Below are 26,103 nucleotides of genomic sequence, written 5' to 3'. Positions count from 1 at the left end.
TATGGTATTGTCCTACTATAAGTCCTATGAGTCCTCTCCTAGTCTGCAGTCTTTTGACTGTCACATTATTTCGCATACATGCCTTCAGTAACAGCCTATCGAAATCAAAGTGTTAACAAGCTCATGCATATGAATGACCAACACTCCATCTGTTTGGTTTTCAAAAATGGACAGAAAAGCTCAGAGACACAGGTTCTTTTAAGAGCAGATTTTTTTTTTTGGTAAATTACAGCAACAAATGAAGAATGGAAACAAAATATAAAATGAAAAGAACACCTCTCCAACTGTAAAGGTTTATTAATCATGCTTTTTATGTGTTTCAGCCAGTGGCCCAGGCAACATTTAACTTTTAAATTACAGAAATCGGTCAACTATTCATTATGATTATTATGATCTAGGAGTTGTTAAAGCCACATGCAAATGAGGTAATAAAAAATACTGACTTTTATTACACAAACAGTGAAACACAGCAGTAATCCTCACCTCTAAATAAATAAATGTGTCACTGTGCCACTATTTGTTCTTAATATTATGGTAAATCTTGTGGTGAACTTTATGAAATTGGAATTTTTGTGTATACTTCTATTCCTTGCTCTTAAACAACATACTTAAATATAAGTAACAGTAACTGAATCATTTATAGAAGTTATTCAATCCTTTACAGCAGTTATTCATTTATTTATAGCAGTTACTGAATCCTTTATAGCACTTATGCATTTATTTGTAGAAGTTACTGAATATTTTATAGCATTTATTCAATCAATTATAGCAATAATTGAATCAATTATAGAAATAATTAAATCATTTATAGCAGTAACTGAATATTTTATGGTAGTTACTGAATCATTTATAGCAGTTATTTAATCATTTATAGCAGTAACTGAATATTTTATGGTAGTTACTGAATCATTTATAGCAGTTATTTAATCATTTATAGCAGTAACTGAATATTTTATGGTAGTTACTGATTCATTTATATCAGTTATTTAATTATTAATAGCAGTTACTGAATTATTTATAAACGTTATTGAATCATGTATGGCTGTTACTGAATCTTTTATAGAAGTTATTGAATCATTTATAGTAGTTAATGAATTAATTATAACATTAACTGAATAATTTATAGTAGTTGTTGGATCATTTATGGTAGTTACTGATTCATTTATAGCAGTTACTGAATCTTTTTAGTAGTTTCTGAATCATTTATAGAAGTTACTATATCATTTATAATAGTCACTGAATCAGTTATTGCATTTACTGTGTATTTATAGTAGTTACTGAATCAATCATAACAGTTTAACATAACATAAAAATCCGCATTGTGAGGACAGCTGAGACAGCTGAGAGGATCATTGGAGTCTCTCTCCCCTCCGTCATGGACATTTACACTGCCCGCTGCGTCCGCAAAGCAACCAGCATTGTGGATGACTCCACCCACCCTTCACACAGACTGTTCTCCCTCCTGCCATCAGGAAGAAGGTACTGCAGCATCTGGTCCAACACGACCAGACTCTGCAACAGCTTCTTCCCCCAAGCCATCAGACTTCTCAACTCAACTCAACTCCTGAACTGATATCTTACACTCTCCCTCTCTCTCTCTCTCTCTCCCTCTCTCTCTCTTTCCAACCATTTATCCCAGATAACATGGGAAGCATTTTTTGCACAAGCATTTGCACTGATAACTTTACTACCTCACTGGACTCTATTTATCGCACATTGCACAACTTGCACACTACAGTCATTATTTATTATCCTCTGTCTGTACTGTGTTGTCTGTCCGCACTTGTTTGTTTGTGTTGCACTTGTGTTCTGTATGCACTGTGTCTGTGTTGCACCATGGTCCTGGAGGAACGTTGTTTCGTTTCACTGTGTTCTCTGTATGTAGTTGAAATGACAATAAAACCCACTTGACTTGACTTCACTTGACTTGACTTTAAAGCAGTTACTGAATCCTTTACAGCAGTTACTGAAACTCTAGTAGTTACATTTGTCAAGTTCTATGTACTGTATTTATCCTCCTTTACATGCGGCCAGTGTCTGTCTGCAGAACCCACTTATGATTTTTCAGTTCATGATGTTAAGATTAATTCAAGGCTTTGCACATAGTAACGGTGGTCTGTGCACTCTCGTTTGAGAGCGTGTCTTGATTCCTGAAAGGCCTCTATGAAATATTCAAGCTGAGTGGCGTTTGGTAGAATGCTGTTAGATCAGGAGGAATGCACTAAATTGGTTTGTCAAGCCATTAGGGAGAAAAAGCTGTTACGCTATTTACTACTATGCTCTGCTTCATTTAAATTAGTGAACCATTTGCAGCGGAGTGGCTTCAGCTTTCAGTGCACTCCTGGGGAATAAAAAGCTGGACAATTCATTGCAGAGCAAACTGCTGTTTTTATTAAACGCTGGCTGATTAAACGCTGCTTAGGCTGTTTCTAAAGGCATTCCACGTTCTGCTCATTAACGTTTGATTATTGTGCTGTTCTGTTTTTGTAGCTGTATGTTTACACATTGTTATCATGCTTCCCATACCGAAATCCGATATTGGGCAATATAGAGATTTTCAGTAGATGAAATATATGACAATGTATAGAATGTGTAATATATTGAAATATTTTAATGGAACTTTTCGGACATAGAATTTACCTGTATATCAACATATATGTGTTATTTTACATATAGAACATATTTTAACAACATATAACAAAATAAATTATCGCTGTCACACAAAAACTCTAAAATGTCAATTTAAAAAAACTTTTTTTTACTTTTTTTATTTAAAAAAATCTTAACTTTGAATGAAATTCATGTAAAAAAATATTGTATTATTCTATTATATTTATCATATTTAAGTCAATTTGGAATATTTCTATTGGTCCATTCATCATCAAACAATGTAAAGTAAAACTGCCAGATTTATATTATGTTACAAAGCAAAACAAAATGCAATGTATATATTTATAGTCATATCAGAATATTATGACCAGTCCTGGTTTGGAATGAACACATTCTATCAGCTCCACGTACCATATAGGAGAACTTTGAATGTCTATAAATAGAAACTGTAGCCCATCTGTTTCTTTGTGTACTTTGTTAGCCTTCTTTCACCCTGTTCTTCAATGGGCAGGACCCCACAGAGCAAAAGTTTATTAAGTAATTTAGAGCATTTCTATTCGGCCATTCATCCGAGATGTTTTACACATAGTAAAGAAGCAGATACAGGCTTCAAACCATAGAGAAAACTAAAAACTGACTAAATTAGAGATTTCATTGGACAGCAGCAATGTGTATTTTTACATATATGCCCAAGCCTTTTGTATATGTGCTTATATAGCCATATATCAGGTGGGCTTATGAAGTGCAGCATGCATTGGTGGCAAACCTATCATCAGTGACATCAGCAGAGGATTCAAAATGTGCAGGCACACATTCAGTATATCCTCATCATCAGTGTTCTTCAGCACATTTGTCCGTCTGCCTAGATCTGGACCTTGAATGACGCTGCTCAAAGCCCACAGATATCTTGAGGAGAGAACTATATTAAACAAATATCCCACATTAATACTGCTCACATGCTGATTTAGCACCAAAGAAGTTAACTTCATACAAGGTGAATTACTTCCAAATATTCCATTATGCAGCCATTTTTATAACTGTGATGTACTGCAGGGGTAGTTATTTAAAAAAAATGTCCTCAAGGTCCTACATGATTCAGTGCTACAGTCATGTGAAACGTTGGTTAGGACACCTAATGAAAATGTTTGTCTTTTTGTTAAGATATTAAAACATCTAGACATTAGGGGCCCTATCTTTGCTATTTTACACCCCACCAGTTTATTTTCACGCCTTCCACCTGCATCGTTTAAATAGCAACGCTACTCGTGAATATATCGCAGATGGGCATGGTGGTCTCAAAATGAGGTGTGCTTAGGTCAGTTTCTGGCATATTGCTATCTTGGCCATGGAAAACACAGATGTGCCACTGACTTAAAACAACGTTCATTGCTATCTTGGCAGTGAATTGTCAACACAGGCGTGTGCACAACGCACATACACACCCCTCTTTGTGCCACTGAAATAGCAAACCACCAAAGTCAGACCGCAGCTGGCTCTTAAAGGAAATGGCAGGGAATTATTTGTTGATTGGTTTATTGCTTGTTATGCCCAAAACACACCCATGATTAATTAGACTTAAATCAAGCTGCACAGTGCGTGTTGGTGGCTCACCAAAAGATCTCTAAAATAGGGCCCTTGATCTTCATTTAAACAATATTAAGAGATGAAGATAACATAACTAAGCATTCATAAAATTTAAGCAATTTTAGTTCAGCTTTAGTCTTTAGACAGATGGTCTCACATTTTCCTCAAGCTCCCTCTAATACAATAAAGAATTTCTAGTCAAGTCTATTTTAGAGAGCTCTCCAGGCCCTACTGCAGAAAAGCAGCCCTGAATCATGACCTTTCCACCTCCATGCTTCACAGGGAATCTTATGCTCAAATGCTTGCCAAACATGTCTTCTGTTACTGTGTCCAAATAATTCCAGTTTGGATTCATTTGTCCAAAGCACATTGTTTCAGAAGTCCTGGTCTTGGTCTAGGTGTTTTCTGAAAAACATATTGCTCTATGTTTTTTTTTTGGGGGGGGGGGGGGGGGGGGTTGACAGCAAGGGTTTTCTTCTTTCTGTGGCTATGCCAAGAGCTACCTGTAGATCCTGTGATGACATTTTAGGATTGTTGGAGACTTCTTTACACAGTTTGTGGTCTGCTGTTGGACGAAACTTGCTAGGACAGCCTGACCTGGCCATGTTGGCAGTTGTTGCACTTATATTCTTGGGTTTGCTGCTTCTTCAAATTCCACTTAAGATTTTAGGCAGGGTTCAAGCCAGGCGACTGTGATGGCCTCTCTAGAATCTTTCAGGACTTTTTCAGAAATCAAGCTTTGGTGGACTTTGAGATATGCTGGGGATCATTGTCCTGTTGGAAGGTCCAATGATGCCCAAGCTTCAACTTCCTCAAGTTTTCCTCCAGGATTTCCTGATACTTGATTGAATCCATCTTGCTCTCTACATGATGCAGGTTTCCAGTGCAAGCAGAAGCAAGGTAGCCCCAGAGCATCACAGAGCCCCTTCACTGTAGGCAGGGTGTTTTATTCAGTGTGTGCTTCATTCTTCTTCCTCCAGACATACCACTTACATACCATAGGCATAAAAAGTTCCCCTGCTCCACAGAGCAGAATCCCAAAACTTCTGTGGAGAAAAACTTTTTGGGTGTGTTTGGATCAGTGGTATGTCTGGAGGAAGAAGAAAGAAGTGTGCGCTGAAACCCAAGAATAGTAGGGAACTGGAAGCAACTGCCCATCAGAAATGGACAAAGATTGCTCAGGAACGCTGACAATCACTGATTGTTTTGTTGCAAACAGCTGGAAGTCTGTGCATTTTACTAGTAAACCTCATTTGTAATGAGGGTTGCATAATTTTGATTACATCCACACTATGACCAGATCTGCTAGCCATCGGTAGCCAGGGCCCCAAGAGAGGACTATTGGCCTTGCTCTCTCTAGGATGGGTAGATGGCACTATGGCAGGTGGCTGCGTGTGTTGGAGAAGGCGTTTGTTGGTCTTCACCCTCCAAAAAGTGCTCCATGAAAGGACAATCGGTGAAGTGACTTCAGGGTCATGGGCACCCAAGGCCCACTGAAGCTCTTGGAGGTCCCACCTCACAACTAACAGGACTTAAAGGATCTGCTTCTAACGTCTTGGTGCCAAAAACTACACCTTAAGGGGTCCTTTGTTGTCCAATCCGTAAGGGGTCAGAGCCAGTATTGGCAGCTTGAGAGGGGGTTTTAATATTATGGCTGATCGGTGCATATAATTAAGTTTCTGAGACACAATCTCAGCCAGAATCACTGGTGTGAATTGGTGGTATGTGTGAGATGTAGAAATGGGGGCTGTTTTAGATTGAAAATCCCCCACAAATGACCTCTGGGAGTGGGTGACCAGTGAGGATGGAATTGTTGCAGCAGAGGGGCAGTTTAATGTCACCGCCTCATCAGGAAAGAGGGGCGAAGGGATCTTGGAGCACTGGATTGGACTGATTGGACTGGATGGAAAGAAGTTAACTCTGCCTGACTGATATTAGCTCTAAGGGGAATCATATTAACCCCTTCAAGTGCAGGTTTATTATTAAGTTATTGATTTTAATATGCATACATCATGTACTGTAGGATGTGAAGTTTGGGTCTGCATATAGATTCCAAGGGCCTTATAAGAGCTGCCAACCACACACCGCACAGCTTGATTTAGGGCGTGTCAGTGTGTCTTTGCTATCACAGCGATAGGAAATGACGCGACATAAAACATGCAAATAGCATGTACTAAGTCTCTTAATTATTCATAGGTGTGTTTTGGGTGTAACGTGTAATAAACGTATCACTCGCCGTTCCCTTTAAGAGCCAGGTGTGGTCTGACTTTGGCGTATTGCTCAGTGGTGTGAAGTGGGAGTGTATGCGCGTTTGGCACATGACTGTGCTGACAATTCACTGCCAAGATAGCAATAAACGTCTGACTGTTGACATCTGCCTAGGTTGTTTTCAGTGATGCTCCTGTTTTCCGTTGCCAAGATGCCAAGCAATACTCCAGAAATTTATCTAAACACACCTCGGAGATGTGAGTCTGTTACACGAGTCTGTTGGTGGGGTGTGAGATAGCAATGAGCTTGCTGCTTGCACTTGCACAGGGTTTAAGATAGGGTCCATAGACTTTAAAGGCTTTAATGCAACATCCTTCATATTCAGATATCTTTAAAATGATCATATTTCATCAACCAGCAAACCTCATATTACATTAAACAGCTAGAAACTACGGTTCGCTAATGGACTCTCTGGAATTTCTCTTGAATACCATTTTCTCCCCAATTTGGATCGCCAATTACCCAACCCATACATAATCTTCCAGACCTTGGAAGGTGCCCTTTAGTTTCTGGTGCCAAGAAGTTAGCAGCAGATCCTTTAAGTCCTGTAAATTGTGAGGTGGGACCTCCATGAGCTTCAGTGGGCCTTGGGTGCCCATGACCTTGATGCCGGTTCACTGGTTGTTCTTCCTTTGAGCACTTTTTGGAGGTTGAAGACCAACACATTCCTCCTCCACCACACACAGCCACCCGACATAGGCTCTTTTTCCAATCTGCTGCTGATGCAACATCACCGGGCAGCCAACACGCTTAGAAGAAAGCACCAACCGACTTTTCAGGCCTATGGATCAGTGGTATGTCTGGAGGAAGAAGAATGAAGCATATACTGAATAGAACACCCTGCCTACAATGAAGCATGGCATTGGCTCGGTGATGCTCTGGGGCTACTTTGCTTCCACTTGGACTGGAAACCTGCAGCATGTGGAAAGCGATTCAATGAAATATCAGGAAATCCTGGAAGAAAACTTCATGAATTTCATTCTGTGAAAAAGCTGAAGCTTGGGTATCATTGGACCTTCCAACAGGACAATGTTCCCTAGCACACCTCAAAATCCACCAAGGCTTGGTTTCAGAAGAAGTCCTGCAAGATTCTGGAGTGACCGTCACAGTCGCCTGACTCTTTGGATTTGAAGAAGGTTGTTGCAGCAGCAAACCCAAGAATATCAGTGACCTGAAGGCCACTGACCATGAGGAATTGGCTAAGATTCTCAGGAACGCTGCCAGAAACTGGTGTCTGCATCAGGATAGCAGCAGATCGTTTACAGCAGAAGGGACTCTACTGAGTACTAAAGATGCTTGTCATGAGGGGGTTGAATAATTTTAAGACTGCAGTCATCATTAAAAGTGGTATTCTGTATAGAATTGTCAGTAGAAACTGTCAGTAGAAAATATTGCTGTATTTTGAAAGAGCATCATTGTACTGTGTGGAAATGAATAGGTTTATTGGTTGAAAGCCACATTGCAGACCTTCAGAACATTTAAAACTAGCTTTTTAAGGACATAATTCACACTGGAGGCAAAACCAACACCCTAATATGTGTTTGTGAGAATGCCTGACAGCTCTCTGGGGTGGGTGGTGGGGATGGGAGGGGCTTCAGCATATAAATAAGCCTTGTGCTCAGAAGCAACAGGTTCAGCTCCAACAGTGTGCAGCAGATTGCATGAAATAAGTTTCGCCTTTCTGAGTCGGCGTTCCTGAATTTTCAACCCCACGATGGTGCTCCTGAGGCTGTGCGTGTTGGCTGTGGTGTTTTACGCGCAGGTTTACACCACTGCAGCTGCTCCCAGTGAGGACAGGGCTGCTTGGTCCATGGAAAACTGGCAGGTGAGCACCTTTCCCTCATTTCACTCTCAAGCTCGCTCTTCAGCAGAAGGAACCTTCAGCAGCTCATATCTTCTCTTTCAGGATGACCCGCAGGACAGCGGCCTGACCCTGCACTTCACCGACCTGCTGAAGCGCTCCAAATCACATCAGTTCCACGGCTTAATGGGCCGCAGCGCAGGTAAAGACTCTCCGAGATTTGTGACACACCCTGACCTTCATACCTCACCCTGTCTGTCTCTGAAAGGCTCAGTCAGCTGATTCTGATTCTGTTCACTTTTCTTTATTTACTCAGGAAACCCTCAACCTCAACGACACGGTAGGAAAAGTAAGCTTTCTCTCTCTCTCTCTCTCGCTCTGTCTCTGTCTCTTTATTATTGCCTTTTGTATTTATTTCTCTTCCTATCATTCTCTTTTGTTATTCTCTCACTTTGTCTCTTTATCATTCTCTCTCTGTCCCTTTCTGTCGGTCTCTTTATTGTTCTCTTTCTTTTTGTCTCTCTTTGCCTCTTTATCGTTCTCTCTCTGTCTCTTTTTCTTCTGTCTTTTTATCACTCTCTCTCTTTTTCTCTCTCTATCTCTTTAATGTTCTCTCTCTTTATTCCTGTCTGTCTCTTTAATGTTCTCTCTATTTATCCCTCCTGTCTCTTTATAATTCTCTCTCTTTGTCTCTCTCTGTCTCTTTATAATTCTCTCTCTTTGTCTCTATCATTCTCTCACTTTGTCCTTCTCTGTCTCTCTATTGTTATCCCTCTTTGTCTCTATCATTTTCTCTCTATCTGTTTAATGTTCTCTCTCTTTATTCCTCTCTGTCTCTTTATCATTCTCTCTCTTTGTCTCTCTCTGTCTCTTTAATGTTCTCTCTCTTTATTCCTCTCTGTCTCTTTATCATTCTCTCTCTTTGTCTCTCTCTGTCTCTTTATTGTTCTCTCTCTTTATCCCTCTTGTCTCTTTATAATTCTCTCTCTTTCTCTCTCTCTCTCTCTCTGTCTCTTTATCATTCTCTCTCTTTATCTCTATCATTTTCTCTCTGTCTGTCCGGGATTTTTATTGTTCTTTCTCTGTCTCTTTATTGTTCTCTCTCTTTCTGTCTATCTCTTTGTCTCTTTATCATTCTCTCTCTCTTTATCCTTCACTGGTGGTTCAGTAACTTCACCTCCCACTCTTTTCTCATTCTCTCTTTATGTCTCTCTTTTTCATTCATTCTCTGTTTCTTTCTGTACTCTCTCTTCATCTTACTCTCTCTCGTTTACCTTCTCTCTCTCTCTCTCTCTCTCTATATATATATATATATATATATATATATATATATATATATTCATCTCTTACTCAACTCTTACTCTCTCTCCCTCTTGTCTAACGTTTAACATCAGCACTTTTCTTACTGACAGGAAATAAAGGAGAGATGTTTGTTGGGCTGATGGGAAGGAGATCCTCCAATGGGGGTAAAGTCATTTATCATTTTTATTTTAATATGTAAATGATTTTGTTCAAACAGACAAAAAGGTGAATCATATATAATACAGTAAATAGAAAATATTACAGTTACCCAATCACATCCTTCAGTGACTGTTGGCAGTGATCCTGCTGGTGTAACATATTTAACTCCTTACACTCTGTGACTTTTAATACACCCTAAGGATTGCCTGAGTTGTTCCTCATCAGTCATCAGTTGGGGGGGGGGGGGGGGGGGGGGGGCTAGGGACCACCAGTGGTTCCAAGGGGTTTAGAATGGTTAATTCTTGTAGGAATTATGCATATATATATATGTGTGTGTGTGTGTGTGTGTGTGTATATATATATAAAATAGCATTAATAACTATTAATAATAATAATAATATTACACTTCAATCAGGTCACACAGGTCACACAGTTGGGTGAATATGGCATTAGGAGTCTTGCCCAGGCACTCTTATTGGTACAGCAGAATGGTGGTGTTGTTCGTCAGGGAAATCGAACCCCAGTCTGAAACAGGAAGGATGTCAAACACTGAAGCTATTACCCTTATTTTGACACGTCCATTTTCAAGAATTTGCTTCTTCTTCGTGTCAAATTTTCCTTCTTTTTTTATCAAAGTAGAAAACTGCAGTGAACACAGATGATAAAGTAGCTCACTATGCTAACCACAACATTCCAAGAGGCTATTTAACAATATTTAGAGCATATTTACCATTAGTGTCAGACACAGACAGAAATTGGTCTTCTGCTTTTATCCCATCTGTGCAGTGAACACACACACACACACACACACACACATTGCCATTGCTGCAGCGCCTGGGGAGCAGAGAGAGTAAAGGGCCTTGCTTAAGGGCCCAACAGTGGCAGCTTGCCAAGCTCAGATATCAAACCCACAACCCTGTCGTCAATAGCCCAGAGCTTTAACCGCTGAGCCACTATTGCCCTTGTTGCGGGATGTCCATTCATCTGCTCTTACTATTTTGTGGAGAGGAACCTCGGCTATGGCACTCCGGTGAATCGAACGTATCAAGTGTTTATGAAGCTGTCAGGTAAGACGCGAGCCTAAGAGCTAACCTAAGAGCCTCTCTGGCACCCGGCACGTCCATTTTACTGGAGCTTCGAAGCTGAGCCATTTCTTTGGGTGAGGATGTTGAGGTGTTGGTTTCCCCTGTGCAAAATGGTAAGAGCAGATGAATGGACATTTGAGTGGATGCTTACATTTAGCAAAGTGGTGAAAGTGGTGGAGATAAGTTATATGGAGCCTCTCAGCACTCACATATTGCACTACTCACTGCATGGTTATTATCACTGTAGTCGCTTAAAGGACTTTCTTTCTGTTCACAGATTATCAAGAAGACCTGGAGACGCCGCTGCTGTACTGACTATGCAAATTACAGAAACAGATTAATCCATAGTCGCATATCAGTCCAGGAGAAAACAAGGCCTTCTGCATTACCTCACACACACCTTCTTCAGCTTTTTAACAGTCACCTTTTTATGACGGTCTCTGAGTCGAACTCGTAAGCATTTATTTTAATCAGCTCCATTAAAACACTTTCACTAAAATTCAGTGCAGGTTTAACGAGGCTTTATTAAACCAGCAGACAACCTGTTTAGATTTGCACTGCAATTAGTCAAATCAGCCCTGTTTGCTTTGATCGACGTGTCGGATGGGCATTACTGGAATTATGCAAATTAAACCCTGTTGAATTCTAAACAAAGAAGTAAATAAATAAATAAATAAATACATAAACACACTGCCTTCTGATTATTTCTGTGGTGAGTTTGATTTGAGAGGATATGAATACAGCTGTTATCCGCAGGTTACATATTTACAGGTCATGCAGATTTTCAGTGATTTCTATGGACTGTTCTTTTTCGGGGCAGAATGAGTGACAACAAATGTCTTTAATAGAAAACAGCAAAAACGTGGAACACAGAATTTGATTTCTAGATTGTCTGAAATCAACACAGAGTCAGAAATATCCATACAGCACATCTAATATTCGGTCAAATACCCCTCAGCAAGCTGTATCTTGACCAGAAGCTTTTGGTAGCCTGCAACAAGCTTCTGACAGAATTCTGGTTGGATATTTGACCAGGTCAGGACTTTGGGAAGGTCCTTCCAAAAGCTTAACGTTGGCCTGCTTAATCCATTCCACAACCTCCGCTGAGGTGTGTTTGGGGTGCCATTGTTTTGTTGGAGCACCCAGGTGTGATGGTTTGAGTTCATTTTGAAGAATCATTATTTATTATTGGTGATGTAAAAATTGATTGACTGTAGATGGTGACACTCCAGTTTCAGTAGGCCTGTGTCCTGGTGGTTCTTGGGTTGTTCCTGACCATTTAAACCAATTTCCTCTCAGCAGTTTGTGTGACAGTTTGGGTCCTCTTTTAGATCTTTGCAAAATAGCTACACCCTCCAATAACGTGTACTATATATATATATATATATATATATATATACACAGATATTAACTGAAGTATCTTTAATTGACTTTGAATAAACTGTCAAAAACATGTATATATTTATAAATGATCAAATGAAATAAATAATATATAATAAAAGTAATATAATTTTATAAAATAGAATTTCCACATTTCCCCCCCTAGGGAATCATTTAGTCAATGACTAAAACTCATTAGAGACAGTCATGTAATGGGTTCCAGTGTCATAACCCTACTGTTATATATGTATTATAAAAAAAACTTAGTGTAAGTTGTGCCTCACAATGTAGCAATTCTTTAGAAAAATGTAGATTAACAAAATGTATCTAAATGATCTACATTTTCCAAACTAGTCACTTTTAAAATATGCCTGATGTATTGTAAACTTTTCTTTTTCATTTAGAAAGTTGTCATTTCCTAAATCATGTTTGAGACAGTCGTACCATAGGACAATTCTGAGATTTAGCACAATGTTTCAAAAATGGAATTACAAGGCATTTGTATTCAAATAATTTATCCATATCCAAAACTGAATAATATACTGTACTTTAAATAATGACAGTAACAAATATATTATTTTTTATATCAGAAAAAATATGTGGAACAATTCATGAGAAAAACGTTTTTGTTTGTAATAATTAATAATAATAATAATAATAATAATAATAATAACTAAATAATAATATTTTTTGACTTAACATTTTTACTGAACATTATTTTACTGGGTTTACTTAATATTAATACTATTTTATTTGTAATAGTTATATTGTTTTTTTTTTTTTTTTTTTACTGAACTTCACTGAACACACACACACACTGCAGTCCAGTAGTGTGCAGTGCAGTTTTATATCTTTCTGAACAGCCCCATTCCCATACCAGTAAATACAGATAAATGCAGGTAAAAATACAGAATTAATGTTCAGTAAAAATGTTAAGTAGAAAAATATTTTTTTAATTTATTTATTTTATGTTAACTTTTTTACTGAAATGCACCATTCCTATAAATGAAAAAACAACAACAATCAAACAAAAAATATAGTGAAAGAACTGACAAAGTTAGTGGCTGATTATATATATATATATATATATATATATATATATATATATATATATATATACACATATATATATATATATATATATATATATATATATATATATATAAATATATTACATTAATATATGATTTTTCAAATATTGTCACTCTCTCTCTCTCTCTCTCTATATATATATATATATATATATATATATATATGTGTGTGTGTGTGTGTGTGTGTATTTAATTACTGATATTGAGCTGATATATTGCTGACACTACAGAGAACACAGAGTTTCCTATAATAAATATATATATATATTATATACAGCACGTTTATAAAACATTAGGAGAAATAAAGAAAAGGAGGCTCCTGATTGGACAACTCACCAGACACGCTTTGGTGACGTCATTGGCACGCGACTGTGTTGACATCTGCAGGCGCTGGGCTGCTCAGAGAGAGTCGGTGGATCCGCAGCGACTCCGAGGCTTTAACCCGAGTTTAACCCGGAGCTGTGCGCTTTCCCCCCAGCAGTCCAACCCCACTGGCGCTTTTCTGCTGAAGGTGGAGAGAAGATGGTGTTTTACTGCTGCGCTTATAACTGTAAAAACAACACGAAGGACAAGAGCCTCGCTTTCCACAGGTGACCGCATTCAGCAGATAAACATGGGGGATAGACCTCATACGACTGACCAACACCCTTTACTTTACTTCCCACAAGTACATTTATTTATGTCATTTACGGATGTGTGTAAATTATCTACATCTGCAGGATTTACCCTGGTTTAGCTGGTTTCAGGTGCTCTAAGCTGGTCCTCCGGGTAAAACACACCCTGTGCTGGTTGTGTGTTTAACGGTTCAGCTCATACTGCTCATACTGATCACACCCACCAGGGAAACACACACTGCAGACAGTGAGCACACATGCCCTGAGCGGTGGGCTGCCATTGCTGCGGCACTCGGGGAGCAGAGAGGGTGAAGGACCTTGCTTAAGGGCCCAACAGTGGCAGCTTGCCGAGCCCAGGTCTCAAACCCGCAACCCTGTCATCAATAGCCCTGAGCCACCACTGCCCCTGACTGCCACCAGCTAAACCATCAGTCATGTAGTCTCTGCTGGTGAACCGGCTTAAACAGCATGAGTTGGCCAGGCTGGGTTTTTCAGCAGGATACTGAGAGTGAGAGGACTATCACCTGAGTATGTGATAGTATAAGATAAGATAAGATAATCCTTTATTAGTCCCGCAGTGGGGAAATTCACAGTGTAGCAGCAGAAAGGGATAGCAGGACACTCAGTTACAAAAAAATTGGATAAATAATTTACACTATGTACACAATATAAATAAGAATTAAAAAAAGCAATAAACAATATTATTTACAGTAAAAGACTCTTAATTGCACATGGGGGTGGGATATGAAGTGACTGCATAACCTGTACAGTAGTGTGTAAAAATGTAGGGCTCCTTAATTTCCTGAAAATCTTGGACAACCTGGACATTTAGAACCTAGTTCTAAATGGAACACGAGCTGGAACACGAGAACGTTTAGGTGCTAATGCCCAATAAAGCCCTTATACAGTTTAATGCAAACGTTTGGACACCCTGGGTCACCTAGTTTCAGGATTTTCAGGATTCCTTATGTTACATTCTACTACGTTTGGAACCAGATAAAAAAAAAAAAGCAAAAAAAAAACGTTCCTTTATGTCCTTTATGCAAACGTGTATCTTAGTCAGCCCTCACAAATATTCAAATATTTGCAGTCTTTGACTTTATGTACCAGCTAGTCTTAACTGAAACTGAGCAAATTGTGTTGGAGACGCTATCAGAGGAGAGGAGAGTCCGCCTGGGCAGTGAACCGGGTGAGGCAGAAGGAGAGTTTCGGTGCTTGTCCTGACACTGAGTGATCTGGACGAGGAAGTGTAGGAAGATTGGTTTAATTCATCATGTGCAACCGTTTATCTCACATCAGCGTACTCTCAATCCATAAAGAAATATGATGAGACCAAGCGGACCAATCACAGTTGTTGTAGTCTAGCAGTCATATTTTGGGGGATGTGCACGTCAGGCTATGGTGTAGAGCCTGATACTGAAAGTCACACTTTCAGGCAGCCATTTAAGCACTGACCCTGTCATTAGAAGATTGCAAGTTCGATCCCTGCCGGTGCCACAGCCATCTGTGGCTTGGAGTGCACGACCATATAATCAGCCTTGCTTTCTCTGGGGTGACCCACTCTCTCCACGCCATCACACAACGTGATGCTAGCCAGCATGGTCATCTCTTTGCTGCCGTAACCTCCCTTAAGTGTGTTGAGCTGTCTGCTGACACTGCACTGGCAACAGCTGGAAAAAGGTGCAGCGGTGCTTTCAGTGTTTCAGAGGACGTATTTGCTAGCCCTCACCTTTTCAGTGTGATGGGGAGATCTACCTTGTGGATGGGAATTCAACATGCATACACACACAAACACACATAGACACACACAAACGTTTAGCACTTAAAGCTCTTTTTAGGCCAACCTTCTGTGTATTTCTCCTTGTTCACAGCTTCCCACTGAAGAACCCTCAATTGCTTAAGAAGTGGCTGAGGAACATGAGATGGAAAGACTGGACTCCCGAGCCACACAGTAAAATCTGTTCTAGTCACTTTGAGAGAAAGTGTTACGTTCTCATCGATGGCCCCAGAAGACGACTGCACACCTGGGCGGTTCCCACCATTTTCTCGTTCCCTGGCCATCTGCAGAACAAGAAGGTCAGAAACAGTACACTACTTTGAGCCTGAGATCGATACCAATTCTTCCCTTCTGAAACCAATACCAGATTTTCAAAGATCTGCCGATACAGAGTATGGATATCGATGCCGATACGAAACTCTGACTTAAATACTGGATAGATGCTAGAAATCCTGATATTTATAGAGTTCTACTTTTTATAGGATAAAGGATAAAGGTAAAGGTGCACGTATTCGTCACTGTACAGTGTGGACTGTACAGCGAAATGTGTCCTCCGCATTTAACCCATCTGGTAGTGAACACACACTCACACACACACACGTGTTAGGGGCAGTGAGTACACACACACACCCAGAGCGGTGGGCAGCCAACTCCAGCGCCTGGGGAGCAGAGAGGGTAAAGGGCCTTGCTCAAGGGCCCAACAGTGGCAGCTTGCCGAGCCCGGGAATCGAACCCACAACCCTGTTATCGATATCCCGGCGCTCTAACCGCTGAGCCACCACTGCCCCTACTTATTTTACTTATTTTAGGTCTGATCCCAAATAAGATTGATAAGCTCTTCAAAGCACAACGGTTACTGGTTCAGTAACTAAATATTTGAAAAATGTCAGAGCTGAAAAAATAAAAAATGGCCACAATGGCGACTAAACAGCTTTTAACTGGTTTAAAATTCACATTTCAGAGCAGTGAAAAAATACCAGTTTAGAAACTGCAGTTTAGCTTTTGCAGCTATTTGACTTTCAGGTTCACATTCAGGTATACAATAGTCTGTTAGGAGTCCTAAACCTGCCTGATGTATCTGCATATGTTATCTCTTTCATTTCAGAGAAAGATTGACCCCAGGAGTAGACGGGCATTGGTGAGTTTTGATGTTTTTGTTTTGTTTTGGTCTCTTTTACATATTTAAAAAAATCTCAAAATATGTTCCCATATACACTATAGCTTTGGTCCCACCATCTGTGGTCTCACCATCTCACCACCAGGCATTTTGGCATAGTGCACTTCTTAGTGTGCCAATCGGCTTTATGTTCACCTTGAATATAAATCACTTGCTTCGGATCTGACTGTGGTCTCATCTCCTTATTTCCTTCACTTTGATGCAAATGAAGGGGACTGTAGACGAGTCTATCCTCGATCTGCCTTCAAGACGGTCATCACACTGCAGCACAGATCCTGAACCAGTTACTGGACAACAATCACAGCAGTCACAGGAAGCCTCTCCAGAAAAGGCCAGTATGGAACCAGAAACTGCTCAAGAACCTGCTCAAATACATTCTTCCAGCCCAAGCCTGGTGGAACCTGAAAACCAGTAAGTAGCCATACCAACTCTGGAGGGATTTAGGTTCTGGTTATTTAATTGCATTGTGCACCAGTTTCTGGTTGACGCTCTGTTATTCAAGAGTGTAGAATTAGCTTATTTGGTTGCAGATAAACTAGTAGAACAGAGAGAAGTGTTAGACGTGTCCAGAATGATGAACAGAGCTGTTGGTTGTTCTGAAAAGACAAAGAAGGCTGTAGAGCATTAAGAATTTCGTTTCAGTACAGTTAGTGCCCAGAATAGGGTCAGAGGGTTACAATTTGCAGTTTTTCTGCTAGCTGGCAATGCTGCAAAAAGCCAGATAACTAGCATTACTGCTTGGAAGCTCAACAAAAAAAGATTAATTTGCGTTAAAAATGTTAACATCAACATCACAAATATATAAAAAATGATCATGTGACTGTGTTTTCTTCTGTTGACAGGCCACATGCCTGGACAATTCTTGGAGATGAATGGTTGGAAAGAAGCATGACCATACCTAGCTTCTTTCACAGTGGCTACTGTTTGCCCAGGGTAATGTACGTTTATGGTATATATTTTTGACAGGTTTAAAGCCCCCTGGAACACGTTTTCATAAGCTGATTTTTTGTTTATTTTTGTATAAAACTAAACTAGGGAGTTAGGCAAAGCGTTCAGCAAAGTTTAACCAGAAAAGACAAAGCAGAAATCTGATAAAACACTCCTCAGAAATCACCTAAATGATTCTTTCTGAGAACGGTCCGGCCAAGTTAGCCTGGTCAATATTATGCTGGTAGGTAAACCTGACCCACTTTTAGGATCACCCAATCCACATAGAGAGGTAAGCAATACTGGTGAAATACAGCAGACATTTATTAGACTTTGTGAAGACCTTCATAAGACATACTTTGTATATTCACAGTGGGGGCCCTGAGGGGTCTGATTCACTTAATTAGATAGAAAACTCAGATTTAGGTTCCCAGGGGCTTTAATGCTATACACATAGTTAAAGTGACTTGCAAAACATATTCAACCTTCAAAAATCATCAGATTTGAATGGATTAAAAATGTATTTGTTTTTTGTTTCAGAGCTTTCACTGGGATGGGGACGATGAATTGAATATTGTAAGTGATTTAAAATTCCACTGATTTTAACTGCGTATATAATAGGATGTGTTTGTGTGTCATTTCATTTTATTATGTACGTTTTTTTATGAGTTTATTATGAGTGAAATCCATTTGATTATTATTATTTTTTTTTTTAAACAGATGCCACATGTAGTTTATGGAATCTCAGGACAAACAAAACCCCATATAATTGAGGTAAGTCTTGATGCTTTGTTTACATTGTGATAGTAGGTGGATGAGGGCAAATTAGCAGCTATTGGAAGTTCTGCCTCCCCAAGTGGCAATGGCAGTGAACTGCAGAGGAAGCATCCTGCAGCGAAGCATTCATACATGAGCAGTACAAACATGAGCATACATCATCTCATACATGAGCAGTGCACTGCCATGGCAACACAACTTCAGCCATTTTAGACCAATATTACAGAGACTATTAACACTAAAATAACAGATCCTAGATCTTAATTAATGAAATATTCCAGTTGAAATTCTTTCTTCATTACATAGTGGAATGCATTAAGAACAAAATAACATAAACATGATCAATGTAAATCAAAATTATTATCCCATGGAGGTCTGGATTTGGAATCATACTCAAAATAAAAGTGAAAAATCAAATAACAGGCTGATCCAACTTCAGTGGAAATTCCTCAAGACACGTTTAAATGAGGCTCAGTAGTGTGTGTGGCCTCCGCGTGCCTGTACGACCTCAACACCTGGGCGTGCTCCTGTTGAGGCGTCAGATGTTCTCCTGAGGGATCTCCTCCCAGACCTGAATTAATACATCAGTGAAGTCCTGGGCAGTCTGTAGTGCAACGTGGCATTGGTGGATGGAACGAGACCTGATGTCTCAGATGTGCTCGATTGGATTCAGGTTCAGGCTAGGCTAGGCATAGCATCAATGCCTTCATCACGCAAGAACTGCTGACACATATTTCAGCCACATGAGGCCGAGCATTGTCATGCATCAGAAGGAACCCAGGGCCCACAGCACCAGCATATGAATTCACAATGGGTCTGAGGATCTCATCCCGGTACTTAATGGCAGTCAGGGTACCTCTGGCTAGCACATGGAGGGCTATGCGGGCCCTCCAAAGAAATGCCTCCCCACACTGACCTACTGCCAAACCAGTCATGCTGGAGACTGTTGCAGGCAGCAGATTGCTCTCCACGGCATCTCCAGATTCTGTCATGTCTGTCACATGTGCTCAGTGTGAACCTGAACCTTCTCATCTGTGAAGAACACAGGGTGCCAGTGGCGAATCTGCCAATCTTGGTGTTCTCTGGCAAATACCAGTCGCCCTGCACAGTGTTGGGCTGTAAGTACAAGCCCCACTTGTGGACGTAGGGCCCTCATACCACCCTCATAGGCTCTGGCAGAGCTCCTCTTGTTCCCCCTTGCACAAAGGAGGAAGTAGCGGTCCTTCTGCTGAGTTCTTCTTGCCACAGCTTGCATTGATGTGCCATCCTGGATGAGCTGCACTACCTGAGCAACCTCTATGAGTCATCACCTCATGCTACCTCTAGGGGTGAGAGCACTGACAACATGTAAAAGTGACCAAAACATCAGCTAGAAAGGATGAGAACAGAGAAATGGTCTGTGGTCACCACCTGCAGAACCATGACTTTATAAGGGTTGTCTGGCTAATGGCATCTCATTTCTACCTGTTGTCTGTTCCATTTTCACAACAGCTGGTAAAATTGATTCACAATCAGTGGTGCTTCCTAACTGAACAGGTTGATTTCACAGAAGTGTGATTGACTTGCAAATGATGAATTAAATTTTGCTCATAGTTTTCAGATTTTTTTATGTATTTATTTATTTGTTGTTTTTTTAATTATATGTAGCACTACTGTATTGCTGGGACATTTTGTCTAATACATTTTAACCCCTCCAGGACCAACCTGAATATTGTACTATAAATTGAGTATCATGAAAATATCGTCAAGTATCATGGTTTTGTATTTTTATATCTATAATTCTTGCAAAATAATAGTTCATTAGCCTACGCAGGTCATGTATATTTGTTGCATTCATTATTGCTTAAAATGAAGAGCAGTGCAATTCACTTTCAGTTTTAACACTTTCCTGTAGGTTAAAGAGAGATGGGAGTGGCTCGGTCTGGATGTAAGAGGGCCGTTTCCCATCACCACTCAGAGACATACATACATCATGACACTGACTGACTACTACTCCAAATGGGTGGAGGCCTTTCCTCTAACGCAGAATAAAATCTGCGATGCTGCAGCGTGTCTGGCGGAAGTGATTCTCCAGCTGGGATATCCACTAGGAGTTCTCTCCAGACTTCCTAAGCACCTCCTCTTAGTAGTAAGAGACATGTGCTTTATCACACACTTAAGCAGTAGCTGTTAATCAGTAGGTGTTCAGTTTTCAGTTTGTTTTCTTTTTTTTTTTACTTTTTAAAATGTGACTTTAAACATTAAAATTAAACATTAAAAGTCTGGGTATGTGGGCCCATACTTTCAGTCCTCATCCTTTATTATAGCAGTCACTGAATAATTAATCGTAGTTAGTAATAGGGCTGCACCATATTGGGGTGGGGAAAAAATGACATTTTATATTATTTACTAACATAAATCCTCCATTTGTCAAAGACTGGATTAACAAAATGATTGGGTAGATATAAATGTGCCTCTGGTAGATGTGTCATGGAAAATGAGAACAATGCAGATTTTTGTGCGAAAGCAGCAATAGACTTTTTTTTTTATATATAAATGCGTGTTTGCATTCGCACATTGCGATGGCGATGCTAAACCAATATATTGTGCAGCCCTAGGTACTAAATAATTTGTAATAGTAATGGGTCTTGAAATTAAAACAAAAAAATACTCCAAGGGCTTAAACATGCATCCATTCTGTATTACTACTAGTGTGAACAATTTTAACAGAATGAAGCATTTCATATTATTACTGCTGTAGATCTTAACATCCAAACCATGTAATTATACAATATACAGTTTTACAAAATTTATTGTCAACAACAGTCTTATCCAAATAATCAGTGAAACTACAGCATTACTAGTTTTGTACTGGTAAAGCTATAAAGGTGATAAATCATTTGGATGCTGTTTTATTTTATTTACTTTTATTAGTATTATTATTGTTATTTATTTTTTCTTAACTGCATACACTCAATTTGACATTTTAAAAATGTAAAAGCTGAAAATGTCCTACACAGAGGACATGCTGTTAAACACATTTAGCTTTTGAAAATGGTCCTGAATAGTCATGTACCATATTGCAAATAAATGGATGATGTGCAATCCAGTTTGTTAATCAGAGCTGCAAAATAATGACATTCAATTGCATTCAATTGCAAACAAGCAGGTTTGAATGTCAAGCACCCAGACATTATCGTCATTATTATTATTATTGTACAAATCACCATTGTTTTTTGTTTTGTTTGTTTCCTTTTGTTTCTTCAGATGAACCGTGATCTGAGAAAACACTTAAATGTGAACACCAGCTCACTGGTCTTACACCATCGCCAGACTGGATACCTGGACCTGGTCACTGAGTCCCTCCTCAACGAGTAAGTGTAATACTCTCTACTGAAAGTAAGGTGGTTTTTAAAGCCTCTTTCAGAAGCTCGCATGGAAGCAGCTTCAAACTGAAAAATGCATTCAGTATTTTCTGAAGGAATGATTTATTTCTAATTTCCTTTTAACCCAAATTTAATCACACTGGTCTTGAAAAGCATGTGTGGTGTCTGAAGTCTGACCTGCATGGGAATGGGGATAGAGATGATACCACAGGTTTCACTTTACAGCATTTCTTGGGCAATCATTACAAACTTCTGCACACATCTTTAGCCAGCATTTGTTGTGTGAGGACAGCTTAAATATAAGGCTCCACACATATTGTGATGTGAAGAAACGGAGGCATTAGGCGTTAGGAAACATTTCACCTCTTTATTGCAAAGGCACCTAGCTCTGCCCAGAACGCAGCAATGCAGCCCCAGCAATGCTCTTTTAACCAGCTAAGTCCCAGCATGCAAATCCAACTCGTTCCATTGGTGGTTACTTAGTCACAGCACGCTGACACCACGCTCTGTGTGGTAGGTCTGGGTGAGCAATATTCTTCTCATTCATAAAATGATTCCCCATGCAGCTCTTTGTGCTTCTTCAGTTTTGTAGTGGAACTGTGAGGCTGCTAGTGGAACACCCCACCAATTAGCACTGTACAAACCTAAAGCATGTACTTAACAAAATTCAGGCATAAAGCAATATTATGTGGCAAATTAACCTTAAATTAACATCATTATTCTTATTATTGTGATTATATTCACATGCTCACGTGCTTCTTTTACTTCACTGTCTTTCAGCTTGTCAACAAATGCATGTGCCCAGCTGTCAATGTGATCTGTATTTACAGCAGTGAATTACACTCTGCAACTGTAGGGGGAGCCCAAGAGCAAGAAATACCAATTCAATTAAAGATTTCTGAACAATTCAAGACAAGTGTGTGATCATCTAGGCATGTAGACTATGGATCTCCATTTTTGCTTTGTTTTTTTACATTGTGTCAAAATGTTTTTAATGACATTTTGGAAATGCCCCAAAATAAAATCTTTTTACATTGTCTTCCATTAAATGGTAAGAAGGTGCTCTTTTCCTCTTGTAAAGTTATGAGGTTTTTCCGTGACAATGGCACATCCTTCTACAGAATAAGCTTGGATCTTCTGTTGTGGAATAGTCTGTAAATTCTGTGTGTGTGTGTGTGTGTGTGTGTGTGTGTGTGTGTGTGTGTGTGTGTGTGTGTACAACAGGATGGTGTGTGAGCTACTGAAGGAATACCCACGCACCTGGCACATCCACCTGCCTGCTGCCTCTCTGCGCATGTGCTGCACACAGCACCCCACCACGGGGAAAAAGCCTTTTACGGTGATGTACAGCAGCGGCCCCCCAGCCTTCAGAGCACCCCGAGAACTGCCTGTGAGTGAGAGAGAGAGAAGCACTCACTTCTGTCTGCACAGTTAATAATCCAGAGAGGTTTATTATTAGTCTTTATAGTTAAGAAAAGAATGAATTGTAATGTAATAAAAGGGCTAATAATAAATAGCATAGACGTAAATAATATTAGTATTACTATTGTTTAATACTACTACTAATAATAATAATAATCATAATAATAATAAGGCAAATCCACCATGTCAGAAAATGTTCCCAGGAGACAATCTCAGATATGCTTAAAAAGTGTATATGCATGCTCTGTATCTGCTGGTCTCCACCGTCAGCATATGAATGAGAAGTCTCCAGAGGCGGGGCTTAGAGGAGGGGGGCAGGGTAGATATGTACCAGTTAGAAGGTTTTCGGCTTCATACATTGCCGCTGCCATGAGTGTAAACGCTCAAAAGCCCACCACTACATTATATTGGGGAAAAGTTTTACTACTTCATCATCAACTAAGGCGAAGATACAGAGTTCCAGACCCAGCAGAACTGAATTTTCAACTTCTCGGTTGTGAATAGGTGAACAAATCTTTAGGGTTTTTTTTTTTCTTAGGAGGAAACGTATCTCCCTGTCATGCACTTTTAGATAATAAAAAAACCCCCGAATCGAATACTTTCAAATGTGCAACAGCTGTTCTCAAAGAGGTAAATTGTTATATCAAAACTAGCGAGAGAAAGATGTGAACTCAAGGTGAAGTAAATGTTAACTAGCTTGTGCAAACGGGCAAATGAGAATAAACTTAAAAGTGAAGTCTACAAATTCACTAAGGCATGTCCCAGACATGTCATTAAGATCTCTGGGATCTGTGATAACTGTGTGGAAAGAGTGTTGTGAGTTTAGTGCATGTTGCATTACAAGTGGCACTGTGAGTCATTATGGAGCCATTAGAGCACAAATGATGATTTATTTATTTATTTATTTATTCAGAATGACCTTATTTATTTATTGGACATAATTCCAGAGCAGTAAATCCTGATATTCAGTTTCAGAGTGCACCAGAATTTTCATATTTAACTCAATAAGGTGCAATTAAATAACGCAAATAAATCTAAATTATGGCTCAAAATATGGGAAAAAATGAGTTCTCTAAAAAGGATTTTGTCACTTATCTTCACTTTGTGATGTCCCCATCGGCCCCATCACACATGAGTGTATTGCCTGAAGACTGTAGAGGTCTAGTAATGTACCAATAAGGGAATTAAGTTAAGTGTGTTCGCAGTTCAGCGCCACTGATGTTCGTCTGAGCTCCTTCGTCATTCCACACATTGAAGGCACCAAGGAGAACAAAGAAAACCCTCTCTGTGAGTTTTACAGCATCCTATTCATTTTCATCTACGTTCCAGTGCAAATATTAGTACATCACATGAAAACCTTTGTTTTTTTTTTGAAACATTCAAACATCTGGACATTTGATCTTCATGTAAACAATATGAAGGGATGCATTAGCAGGTGTCCCAGTACTTTTGTCCAGATACTGTAGTATACCTTCTTATTGTGTTGTGATTTTTTTTTTCTCATTTCAGGTGCTCAGTCCAGTCTGCCAGATTGATTGTGATGATTGTGACCATGACCAGCAAATGAATTCTAGGAAAAGGTGGATGTGAATCACTTGAAACTTTAATGGAACAAAACCTGAGGCAGGTTTAAGGCAAGCAAATGAACGCTCACATCTTGCCCAGAGATCATGTACCTACATACAGTATTAATCTGTGTTTGGTGACGTAATCGGATCACCTTTGAACCTCATCTGACTATGTGAAAAGCCAGGTACTCAGGAGTAGGACTGGATCACGCCAGCCACATTCAGAGGTTCTCAGAGACTGCTGCACTTCTCCACAAATGAAGTCGAATGTGAAGCTCTAGAAATCCCAGCAGCTGCAAGACGGTCTCTCGTCTGTACATGCGGACGGTTTTCTGAAGGTAAAATGGAAACAGCATGGGTTGATGTGCTGATACAGACATACAGACTTTAATGCACCATCTAAACGTTTCTGAGTACTCTGGGGGAGCTAAAAAAAAAAGCTAAAAAGCTGTTAAAGAAACCTTTGTTTATTTTCAGTTCATTAAATTCATTAAAAAAATCTGTTTAAGAACCTGTGATTTGAACACTCTGTTTATCACACTGTGTTGTACAATTTTGTACCGATCATGATACAATGATGAGATCCTTTCATAGATACACAGCTTGCAGTATTTAAAGCAGCAGTCCTTAATATTCTTTCCATGTCAACTGAAAGCAGTAGTCTTTCTAAATGGGTTGTGGTGACAATATCGTACTAAATGGTATCAGTGTGCTGCGCAGCCATCCCTACAAAAGCCTAATATAGTCGTTTTCAAAACAAACAAAGTGGTCTGGTAGGCTTTCCCAGGGGTTATCCTGGCTGTGTCACGTTTTTACATACTTGCAACACATAAGTCAGCCCCTAAATGAGGAGCCAGCACCATTTGCTGGTGGCCTGAGTAACCACAGTGCTGCTAAAGGTGCTGACACATATAAACCAGCTACTGTGAACATGGAGATATCAGAACGGCGAACTGAGTCTTCCATCTGCTCCTTCACTCACTGCCCAACCAAAGAAACTGAGTAAATGTAAACTCGAAATGTTCAGGTTCATCTGTCACATAATTAATCCACCTGTTTGCAATCTAAGTGCCACACGATCTGTCACATGATCTCAGAATAAAGTGTATATATTCTTCCTCTGAAAGGCCCCAGAGTCTGCAACAAAACTGCACAAGGGCCACCACCAAGCAAGCAGCACCATGAAGATCAAGGGG

The 26,103-nt window shown here is 39.7% G+C and overlaps 2 protein-coding genes across 4 annotated transcripts; both read left to right on the top strand.

The window, feature by feature from the left end:
- Nucleotides 1–8,110: 8,110 nt before the first annotated feature.
- tac4 (tachykinin precursor 4) lies at nt 8,111–11,461 on the top strand. Of its 2 annotated transcripts, none has more exons than XM_072694079.1 (5): nt 8,111–8,287; nt 8,369–8,465; nt 8,580–8,603; nt 9,676–9,729; nt 11,087–11,461. In XM_072694079.1, the coding sequence occupies exons 1-5, from the start codon at nt 8,177–8,179 to the stop codon at nt 11,122–11,124; spliced, it is 324 nt and encodes a 107-aa protein (XP_072550180.1). In that variant the 5' UTR covers nt 8,111–8,176; the 3' UTR covers nt 11,125–11,461. The 2 variants fall into 2 exon arrangements, with proteins under 2 accessions (XP_072550180.1, XP_072550179.1); XM_072694078.1 differs by having other exon boundaries at nt 8,580–8,612.
- Nucleotides 11,462–13,664: 2,203 nt separating this feature from the next.
- On the top strand, nt 13,665–25,418 carry LOC140574446 (uncharacterized). Of its 2 annotated transcripts, XM_072694279.1 has the most exons (12): nt 13,665–13,870; nt 15,766–15,970; nt 16,777–16,809; nt 17,060–17,259; nt 17,691–17,781; nt 18,316–18,351; nt 18,496–18,549; nt 20,447–20,680; nt 21,799–21,905; nt 23,142–23,307; nt 24,545–24,626; nt 24,849–25,418. In XM_072694279.1, the coding sequence occupies exons 1-12, from the start codon at nt 13,803–13,805 to the stop codon at nt 24,872–24,874; spliced, it is 1,302 nt and encodes a 433-aa protein (XP_072550380.1). In that variant the 5' UTR covers nt 13,665–13,802; the 3' UTR covers nt 24,875–25,418. The 2 variants fall into 2 exon arrangements, with proteins under 2 accessions (XP_072550380.1, XP_072550382.1); XM_072694281.1 differs by lacking the exons at nt 23,142–23,307; nt 24,545–24,626; nt 24,849–25,418 and adding an exon at nt 22,698–23,112.
- Nucleotides 25,419–26,103: the final 685 nt, after the last annotated feature.

This window comes from Salminus brasiliensis, chromosome 12 (assembly GCF_030463535.1).
Source record: "Salminus brasiliensis chromosome 12, fSalBra1.hap2, whole genome shotgun sequence".
Lineage (NCBI taxonomy): Eukaryota > Metazoa > Chordata > Actinopteri > Characiformes > Bryconidae > Salminus > Salminus brasiliensis.
Note: the sequence above shows the minus strand (reverse complement) of the source record. Positions and strands in the feature narration are given on the sequence as shown.